An 11,319-nucleotide genomic window follows, 5' to 3' on the forward strand; every position below is an offset into this window, starting at 1 on the left:
CCCAAATTGAATCAACAATATATCAAGGCTTACCTATAGACTAAACTTTGCCCGTAGAAATCTGCAATGTGAGTTCATTTCTCTTTTCTCACCGTTTGTGAGTCCATACTCTTTTATCACATTTTTATCACCTTTTTGTGATACAATTATATTACAAATGCTTTCTAAAAAATCCTAAATGGTTACCAGTTATACTTACAGTGATTAAATTATTATATTTTATAATAACTGCTGGTATGGGAAGTTTTATACATTATTTGATCCTCTTTACGATTAGCCAGAAAGTTAGCTAATAATAGCATGACCACAATTATAACTAATATTATCTTAACATTAAAATATTAATAAATTTAATGTATGTTTAAGAATAAATCTAAATGGTGGATACCATAATAAAGTCAAGTATAATGTATTCTATTTGTAGTTAGGTTACTATATCATGATATTACAATTAGTGAATTGACATATTGGATAAGTTGTAATAGTTGACATAAAATGTCATTATTCTGGATTACATGATTTTGTGCCATAAATAATATATTTGACAAAGTAATGTCATAGGACATCATCATGTCCAGCGTCACTAGTTGAAAGAATGATCAACAGTGATATGACCAAAGACACTAGTTGAGAGAATGATCAACAGTGTTTTAACCAGAGTCACTAGTTGAAAGAATGATCAACAGTGATATAACCCCGTCACAGGAATCGCCTAATGACAGATAAATTGAATAATAGTAAGGTATAGTTATTTGATAAATTCACTATTGGACGAAAGTAAGCCAATGAGTGATATTATTGCTGTTATATTGAAACTGCCATCATGTGACAAAATACTGATTGAGTGGGGTAAATACAAATAAATATAAAAACCTTAATACTGTAAGGTATAACAATATATTTTATAAAAAAATGGAATGATCTCACTCAGTATTTTCCACTGACAAAACCTTTTTCAAACATGTTTCAGGTAGTTACCATAGATTGGAATAAAGACTAGATACGGCACTGAAAGGCATCAAGAAGTGGTTTATTTTAATCAAATTGAGAAATATTGTTTTATAAAATAAAATTTATCTTTCTTAAAGCTACCATTGTAAAACAGGGGTTTATCCCATTTAAATCAAATCCGGTGTTTTATAAACTCTGATATTTTTCCTAACTCACGGTCCTGATGAAAATTCCGCTGCAACGTTTTTCAAAAATAACCACCGGTACCACTGGACTGCTCACGGCACCGATTCCGGCCAGGATGGGGTCGGGGGTCGTGACAGAAGGTGGTATCAGAGCTAAGCCACTACTTTGAGCCTATAAGTGTTGTGATAATAATATTTAAACTTAAATAAAAGAGTTAGGAGATTGCTATTAACTGGTAGCACATCTGATAACATTCAAAGGTTGAATAAGAAAAGATGCCTTAGTATAAGTTAAGCCATTTGTTTAAGCTATTTAGGTGTTCTTTAATACCTAAACAATAAAGTTAGGAAACTAATACAAATTAACTTATGTGTTGTACATGAATATGTATATGTCAATATGCACATATAATATCCTGGAGGTATTATTTTGTTTTAATTATTCTGTGATATTAATAAGTGAAAATATTTGCAATCCAGATGTCGAATGAAGTATCATATAATCCAGAAGCTCATACTAATAATGAAAATCATTTGGATAAAAATGCTATAGAAAATCTAATAGCTCAAGGAATAACTAATGCTTTACCTTTAATAATTAAAGCCGTTAAAAATCCCGTAGAACCCACCAAAGTTACGAGTAGCAAGCATACCCGTGACGATAGTTTTAACCATAGTGACAATAGTGGTAATAATGATATTACCAAAACCCCATTCTCCAAGAGAAAGAAGGCCATGACTCTCGGGTGTACCTACAAAGAATTTCTAGCATGTAAACCAACCGAGTTCGCGGGCAGTGAAAGTGCCATGGCTGCTCTACGATGGTTGGAAAAGACAGAAGCTGTTCTTACAATCAGCAAGTGTGCCAAAGAAGATAAGGTGATGTATGCATCTAATCTCTTTAAGGAAGAAGCCTTAGAATGGTGGAATACAATTCTTCAGGCAAAAGGAAGGGCCATGGCTTATGCCATAAACTGGGAAAAATTCAAGGAAATGGTAGAAAGAAAATTTTGTCCTCCTTATGAAAAGGAAAGAATAACTAACAAGTTCTTAAATCATAAAATGATAAATGTGAATTGTCGTGAATATACGACAACATTCTTCGAATATGCAAGAATGGTACCAACTCTGGCTTCGCCAGAACCCGTACTAATTTCTCGTTATATTTGGGGATTAGTTAGCGAAATCCGAGACATAGTCAAAGCCGTTAGACCACAGACTATTGAGGAAGCAGTTGAACTAGCTAACATGCTGACAGATGGACTAATCCGCACAAGAGAAGAAAACAAGAAAAAAGAGTTAGCCCAGAAAATTTTCCAAGAATTCAAGAAGAAAGAAACTGAACCGTCATTGGAGCAACCTATCTGCGGAAACTATAACAAAACGCATTCAGGACGATGTCGTTTTAGGAAAACACCTTACTGTGACTTCTGCAAGATGACTGGGCATATAGAGGAAGAGTGTAGAAGGAAAACTAACGTCTGTTACAATTGCGGGGAAACCGGACACATCAAACCATATTGCCCGAAACTAACCAAAGCATCCGACAACAAGGCTAGAACAACAGACGGAGCTAAGAAGAACGCGCGAGCATACGTACTTACTACACAAGAAGTAGAGATGATTCCAGACATAGTCACTGATATATAATATCTAAGTTAAGTTATTATTTGACCCTAGTACAAATAAAAGTTCATAAATAAATACATTCCGTCAAATATTTCATCCATTTCAGATCTATAACAAACTTGTTTGGTTTTCACGTCCACTGAATCATTTATTTGGTTACGATCACCTCATGGTGACGTTTTCACAAATTCGAAGCTTGTGCTAATCTCGTTGCACCTCTTACATACGGGTTTAATTATTATTTATATTAAATCCACTTTGATAGTTTATCTTATCAAAAGCAATCTTAACACAATCGTGTGCTAAGATAATGATACACAAATTCATTTCATATTTCAGTGTATCTCTTAGTGATTTTTATACTAGCAATCGAGCGTTTCGTAATCTTTATTACTTTATCATCTTTGATCGAAAAATATTATTTCATTATTTCCATTTCAGTTCAAAAATCCTACTAGATTTATTTGAAACATTCGGATTTACTTCATTTGATGGTGAAACTCATTCTCATTCACTTACTACGACACCTTGTGGTGACGTTTTCTTTACCTCGAAGCTTGAGCTATTTCCAAATACACTCCTAATGTACGAATTTTAATTTTTGGTTCATATTCTTAATCAGTCTTAATACAACTATGTGTTAAGATAACAGTACACAAATTCATATCATATTCCGGTGTACTTCTTAAACGTTTCTTTTATCATTTATCGAAAATTCTATAATATTTCATTTGGTCTTTTCATTATAAATTGAAACTCCTATTTGAAATGAATATCCAAGTTTTCTTCATTTAAACTTTCAGTTGATTATACGGTGAAATTGTTCGAGCACCGTAATTATTGAAATTATTCCAAGCATTACGACACCTTGCGGAGTCGTTATAAACTTGTAGCTTATTATAAACATACGAATCATTCAAAACCCACGTATATCTTTCGTTTGACTTCTCATTTGAAAATAGTCTTGATACAATTGTGTATTAAGACAATGATACACTAAAACTCTGTTGTATTTCGGTGTATCCTTGCAAATTTAATAATGTCAACACACTGATTTTTTTCTCTTGATATGATTCGATAATTAACAGACATCTTCGTGCTATTATTTCATTCTGACCTTATTGATTCTGAGTCTTCCCCAGTTGCCAATCAAAGTAAGTTTTCTTTTGACCATGAATTTTATTCTAAAAAAATCATTCACTAACTGTAAACAGATATCTATTTAATCGTATATCTGTTGACTTGAACCTAGTCCCATTTGAAACTATATCATTTCATCTCATTCGGTTGTCATCGATTTCTTGAACTATTTCAGTTGAACTTTTTGAACCCTACTTATACAACTAGTATTCACAAAATTTGATTTTGTGTCATTTACCTTAAGAATCTAGTTCTATTGACTAAATTATGACATAAATCTAATAGAAATATCATAACCCAAATCTCGAGGACGAGATTTTTTATTTAGGTGGGGAGGATGTAACAACCCTCGTCAAAACCACTATTTATTATATTATTTTATTCAATAGGAAAACCCAATTAAGACACCCAAGTAAATCTGCACAAACCCTGAAAGTTTCAGAGCAATTGAAATCAGAATCAGGGCCCCTAAAACTCAAGGGGGGTAAAACCTAGTTGACAATTATCTACTTAAAACGTTGTTGAAATTTAATTGGACCAAATTTCTGACTCATCAGGGCTAGTCCCGTGAGGGGCAAGCCAAAGAATTATAGGTGTCCCTTACGGACCGTAAGGGCTCAGGCTTACGGTCCGTAAGCAGGAGCAAATTCGTGTATAAATAGCAGACTTCGGGACTTGCTTCTGGGCACAAAAACGACGCTCAAATTCCAAATTGACGTCGAGTTATACTTCTTCTACTACCCAAACACACACACCTCGAAACCCTGCCGCAATCAGGGTAATAACTCGATCGTTATTACGATTCAACGTCCGATCGATTGTAACTATCCAACGATTGTCCGGGTGCTGCTCAAATTAAGCTTATACTTTGTTATTCATCGTGATTTCGACTTGAATATTTGAGTGCTGTTCGAATTCGGACTATGCTCTGTTATTCGTTGCGAATCCGATTGAATTGTTAAGTATTGCACTTGTTAATCGTTGTGAGGGTTTAATCTCGTGAATTGTCGTAACTGCTGTATTAGTTACAACCCCGTTTGTGTGAATTGTTATTAGGTTAATCAGTAGGCTAGACTCTGCCCAAATTGAATCAGCAATATATCAAGGCTTACCTATAGACTAAACTTTGCCCGTAGAAATCTGCAATGTGAGTTCATTTCTCTTTTCTCACCGTTTGTGAGTCCATACTCTTTTATCACATTTTTATCACCTTTTTGTGATACAATTATATTACAAATACTTTCTAAAAAATCCTAAATGGTTACCAGTTATACTTACAGTGATTAAATTATTATATTTTACAATAACTGCTGGTATGGGAAGTTTTATACATTATTTGATCCTCTTTACGATTAGCCAGAAAGTTAGCTAATAATAGCATGACCACAATTATAACTAATATTATCTTAACATTAAATTGTTAATAAATTTAATGTATGTTTAAGAATAAATCTAAATGGTGGATACCATAATAAAGTCAAGTATAATGTATTCTATTTGTAGTCAGGTTACTATATCATGATATTACAATTAGTGAATTGACATATTGGATAAGTTGTAATAGTTGACATAAAATGTCATTATTCTGGATTACATGATTTTGTGCCATAAATAATATATTTGACAAAGTAATGTCATAGGACATCATCATGTCCAGCGTCACTAGTTGAAAGAATGATCAACAGTGATATGACCAAAGACACTAGTTGAGAGAATGATCAACAGTGTTTTAACCAGAGTCACTAGTTGAAAGAATGATCAACAGTGATATAACTCCGTCACAGGAATCGCCTAATGACAGATAAATTGAATAATAGTAAGGTATAGTTATTTGATAAATTCACTATTGGACGAAAGTAAGCCAATGAGTGATATTATTGCTGTTATATTGAAACTGCCATCATGTGACAAAATACTGATTGAGTAGGGTAAATACAAATAAATATAAAAACCTTAATACTGTAAGGTATAACAATATATTTTATAAAAAAATGGAATGATCTCATTCAGTATTTTCCACTGACAAAACCTTTTTCAAACATGTTTCAGGTAATTACCATAGATTGGAATAAAGACTAGATACGGCACTGAAAGGCATCAAGAAGTGGTTTATTTTAATCAAATTAAGAAAAATTGTTTTATAAAATAAAATTTATCTTTCTTAAAGCTACCATTGTAAAACAGGGGTTTATCCCATTTAAATCAAATCCGGTGTTTTATAAACTCTGATATTTTTCCTAACTCACGGTCCTGATGAAAATTCCGCTGCAACGTTTTTCAAAAATAAACACAGGTACCACTGGACTGCTCACGGCACCGATTCCGGCCAGGATGAGGTCGGGGGTCGTGACATCGACAGACTAACGACCTGGGTTAACTTAAGAAAAAGAAACATGAACGTTCCATCGTATTTGTGTGTTTTTTGTGAGGAGCATGAGGAGACAGTGGAACATTTATTTACGGCTTGTTTTTTCTTGAATCAGGTTTGGGTGAGCTTTAGTGCTTGGTGTGGTATCCCTCCGTTATATATATTCTCGGTTAAAGATCTGATGGATGCGTACGAATTTATACGTCTGGGGAAGAAAGCGAGGAAGATTATTCATGGCCTTATTATTATCAGGTGTTGGTGTATTTGGAAAGGAAGAGACATTGCTTTTCAAAGTATAAAACATAGTCCGCATGAGGTGTTTAGAGAAGTAAAATCTAGAAGTTTCGTTTGATTAAAGAATAGGTCTTCGTTCAAATACCTCAGTTGGGAGGATTGGTGCAAATACCCATTGTATATGTTGTAATTTCTTGCCTTTTGCCCGATTGAGTCGAGCTGTCGAGGGTGCTCGTATATGTTTTTGCCTTTTACCCATTTAGATCGAAGACGTGTTTTAGTGAAGTTTAATTGTAAAAAAAAAGGAAAAAAAAAGGAAAAAAAAGCTATATCCTTAAAAATCTCTCGTTTGTCAAAGCTAGCATTCACTACAAGTCTACAACTATCAAATGGCGGTGCAGTTGCAACTTGCACATTTATGAGTGCGGTCCAACTGTAAACTGTCCATATATGATACACCAGTCTAAATTAAACACGTGGAGACTCCAAAACCTCATGAAAAATAATAATACGTGGCATGTTTATAAACAGTAGATCTCATACCCCACAAGTACAACATATAACACGTTACAATTACAATTCCAATTAACAATTTAATGACCTGTAACAATAACAATATTCAAGTCAATCAACTTTGGGAGCTTTGTAGTATGCTGGAACTGTTGCAGGAAAAAACATTTGTCTAACCCCTTCTGACTTTATAATTGGAAAGATGATCCCTGATGCACCCTGCAAACAATTTTTAAAATTTTATGTTAAAATCAAATGTCTACATATGAAATAAACAAACATGTCATGTGACTCTATTGTGTTAGATGCTAACCGAGATGAGTCGGGCCCCGAGCCATAACCGTTTTGGTGACGGGAATGGGATAAGCAAACGACCAACACCGTATATAGCCACGGCAAAGAAATGTAGAAACAGGACCAGTGGGCGCGGGTTGAGTCCCGAAAGTAATGATATCGGTCCTTCTGAGCACATGCCTCCGAGGCTCAGGTAATCGAAGCATGCTTTACGCATTTCTTTTCTCGCTGGATCGGGTGATGCACAAAACACCTTGTATAGAGCACCAGCCAACGTGTTTATTGTAGATGACACAGGCTGCAACAACAATAAAAAAACAGATATTTTAATTCTATTTGTTCTTGTTGTTTGCTCGAGATCGACTCGTTAAAAGATTGATATACCGAGGTTGACTAGGCTCGCGACTCGCGATCTTCAACGGGCTTAGTTTTATATAAATATATAATAATAATTTTACTTATTATAATAAATACATATTATATGTATAATTAGAAAAAAGATGACTAAATAATAAATAACACGTATAACTATATTATATAAACATATAATTATTTATTAATCGAATCTACTGTTGACTTGCCTTTCTAAGAGTGTAGAAGCACTCAAGATAATTGCAAAGTGTAGCTGCATCGTTAAGATTGCGTAGAGGTCTGAGAAGGTCACGAAGTAAGACGATATCTGATAACGCGACTGTCATTCCTCCTCCAGTTAACGGGTGTCGCATATTAAACGCGTCCCCCATTAGAAGTGCACCTGGAGTGGGCTGAGGAGCAGCAGGCATGCTTCGGTTTGGCATCGTTCGTATGTTGCCTTTATCTACTGCCGCTACAAAGGCGACGTATAACTCATGGGGAATCTGCAAGTATTAGCATACATCGGTTAATCAGATCACATATTAGCAAAATGTTTGACGTAGTAATTACTAATTAGTGAACACTTAATAGTTAATACCTGTGGAGCAACAACGGTTTTGAGATAGTTGGCCATTTCACCATTGGCAATGGAAGGAACCTTTTGTCCAGGAACATCGACTAAACAGCGAACCTCGGTGTTACTAATTGGATAAAACAAGATCGGTGAAGGGTCCGCGAGGATAACGTGACCATGGTTTGCGTATGGAAGATTGATGTTCTCCAAAACCAGACCCACAAAGGAAGAAGGTACTTCTACCTGCAACATAATCAAGTTCAAATTTACTTCAAGAGAAAAAAAATTAATTAATGATGTGTCTTGTAAAAAGACCTGAGGCTTGCAGAGAGCACGACGCAAGTTAGAAAAACAGCCATCGCACACAATGGTGAGAGGCGCGTGTGCGGTCAGTATCTGCCCATCTTTGGTTTTGTAGCACACCCCTTTAACTGTTCCGTTTTCCTCAAGTAATGAAGTTACAGTCCCTTGTTCCAGTTTAACACTGTTATTAAAAAGAGTTTCATCAGTATATTTGATATGAGTATGCATCTTGATTAATATATTAGAAACTATACTTTGGAAGAGATGCAGCTTTCTCCCTCATCCGTTGAATAAACCGCCCGTTGTGAAAGCTTCTTCCAGATATATCAGATTCGAACTTTTCCAAAGGATAAGAGAGCTTTGTGTTTCGGCCATCCATGTAAATGGCATAACCGAAAACTTGTTGAGCTTCAATTCCATCCACACAATCTATAGCAACAAGTATGGAAAAAGATGTCAGTCAGTGATATTGGTACCGAGAATTAAGTTTGGATATCGTGGTTAGACATGAGGTTTTAGAATTAGAGATTGTGTTTAGGAAGATTAAGAGGAACTTTACCTTCAAGACCCAACTCGATCAATTTTAGATAGCCACCTGGCTGTAGAAGTTCACCCACAATTCGATCTGGTTCAGTTAAGTCCCGTTCAATCACGTGCACTCGACGGCCTTCCTGTTTAAGTTAAGCAATAGCGTAAGAAATCAAGCATAGTGGGACAATTTTTGATGTTGAAATTACCCAAAAAAGTATGTATCCAAATTCCAAAATATAAAATTTCTATAAAAAATGATAGTGGATTACACTTTCTACATAAAAGGAGCAAATAAGATCAGTTGGGTTGAATAATATATTTAACTGGATCTGGATCTTCGTTTTTAACAATCGTAAGAAGCTGTTTTATCATGTATAATGTATATATGTAGAAGTTTATTTATGGTCAAGAATATTATTATACTTGTCCATCTTCTTACGCAATCGGGAATTACATCATTTGATCTTACAAACAATTTATTCAACCAAGTTAAGTACCTCACATCTAAACAGAACACTTTAAAGTTTAAACCACTCAAATGCATCACTTATGTAGAAAAAATTACGCATCTTAAAATCTTATCCTTTATAAGCTTAGCTGTGTGACATTAATTTCTTTTGGCACATCTATCTTCAGCATTAAAAGGTACAAAACACTTGCAGCAATGCATTTTACTCATCAAAAAGTTACTTGATGCTGATAAAACTCTCAACAAACCATTCATTTTATACACTGCTAATGAAAACGAAATATACCGAACATTCAGTCTATTCTATAGAGATAACATAAAGCTAAATTGGATTGAAAATGTATCAAATTCAAAACACCAGTGCAATAAACCGTTCCGATTCCAGTTCACTAATCTAGGCTGAATAATATAATGCAATACTTAAATCCAAACCATAACCGAACAAATATCCAGAATCCACAAGAATCCTCATGAAACAAATTAGAGTAAAAATTTATAAAATTCAAAGCACCAGTGCAATAAATCATTCCGATTCCATTTCATCATTCTAGGTTAAACATAATACTACAATATTTAAATAGTTAAATCCAAACAAACAATAATGGAATAATATCCACAATCCACAACAAGCCTTACACTACTATAAAATTAAATAACTGGAACAACATATACCTAATTAGAACCGTATACGCAAAAGATATTGCTGTTAATTTGTTATCTCTGTTAACAAATGTAACTATCAGAACACCTGACCTTTGCAAGAGTAAACGCAAGAGCAGCACCGGCAACACCGGCTCCAACAATAATGACGTCAGTACTTCCGTCACTCTCCGTCGTCTGTAACCTACCGGCGCCGGAGAGGTTACTGATTTTCCGTTGAAAGTCGTTGGATTTACGACGGCGTTTGACGTTGGAGCGCAGAATGTATAAGAGATTGAAAGCTAATATCAACGTAAAGGCGGAAGCGAGAAGGTAATAGTTGACTGGTGGTGATTGAAGGTCCATGAATGGTGAAGAGATTTGCAGGTATTGGTGAGCTGGTTCACGGTTTGTTTCTCTCACTCTGTTAACCAACTTTTGGGTTGCTTTTATAAGGGCTTAAAGTAATAAAGCATGATGTGGTCTAGAAACGGCTACCTGTTTTCCTAACACAATTTAAAGATTTTTTTTTTATATTTTTGTTAAGGAGATTTTATTGGCACACCGGCTTGTTTACCTGTACGTTTTGACAGTCCAATACGGATCGTATAGGTTTATATGATCCGTATTAGATAAATTTAAGACATGGCAGACTGATAGGTGCAGGGGCTGTCCGGCGGCGGGTCTATACGCATCGTGTAGACCTATACGATGCGTATTAAGGCCCTGATATTTTAAGGTTTATTTTTTGGAGTCTTTTGTTTGGTTTTTTGAGTTTTGAGTTTGGTTATTGGTGTTTATTGTTGGTTATTTTTGTTTTAATGAATTTAAAATCTTTATTTTTTTTATCGTTACGTATCGTATTATAGCGTACCGTGGCGTATTGTATCACATTTTTAACTTTTTAATATTTTATCGTGACGTGTCGTATGATATCGTATCATGCTTGTATCGTGTCGTGTCGTATCGTAGTTTTATTTTGTATTATTTTTTATGTTGACGTATTCACGACGTGTGATATTATACATTATACGTAACCAACCAAACCAATCTAAACAGTCAAAATAAACAATCACAAATACAAAAAAAAATATGAAACTGTAAATTTAATTACATAATAAGTTTGTATATATACATG

The 11,319-nt window shown here is 34.6% G+C and overlaps 1 protein-coding gene across 1 annotated transcript; it reads right to left on the bottom strand.

Annotated features, from left to right (window-relative positions):
• Positions 1 to 6,988: 6,988 nt before the first annotated feature.
• Positions 6,989 to 10,621, bottom strand: LOC110940251 (squalene monooxygenase SE1). The gene is made up of 8 exons (XM_022181802.2): positions 10,296 to 10,621; positions 9,102 to 9,213; positions 8,797 to 8,971; positions 8,555 to 8,723; positions 8,264 to 8,482; positions 7,893 to 8,168; positions 7,331 to 7,609; positions 6,989 to 7,236 (listed from the first exon to the last, which is right to left on the bottom strand). The coding sequence occupies exons 1-8, from the start codon at positions 10,545 to 10,547 to the stop codon at positions 7,132 to 7,134; spliced, it is 1,587 nt and encodes a 528-aa protein (XP_022037494.1). The 5' UTR covers positions 10,548 to 10,621; the 3' UTR covers positions 6,989 to 7,131.
• Positions 10,622 to 11,319: the final 698 nt, after the last annotated feature.

Source organism: Helianthus annuus, chromosome 16 (genome assembly GCF_002127325.2).
Source record: "Helianthus annuus cultivar XRQ/B chromosome 16, HanXRQr2.0-SUNRISE, whole genome shotgun sequence".
In the NCBI taxonomy this organism is placed as follows: domain Eukaryota; kingdom Viridiplantae; phylum Streptophyta; class Magnoliopsida; order Asterales; family Asteraceae; genus Helianthus; species Helianthus annuus.

Excerpts from the sequence above, each read along its gene's own strand:
- LOC110940251 (XM_022181802.2), bottom strand. The coding sequence starts at position 10,547 with ATGGACCTTCAATCACCACCAGTCAACTATTACCTTCTCGCTTCCGCC. Across the intron at positions 7,610-7,892 it reads GCTTCTACACTCTTAGAAAG|CCTGTGTCATCTACAATAAA; the intron begins GCAAGTCAACAG and ends TTGTTGTTGCAG. Across the intron at positions 7,237-7,330 it reads TCGGGGCCCGACTCATCTCG|GGTGCATCAGGGATCATCTT; the intron begins GTTAGCATCTAA and ends AATTGTTTGCAG.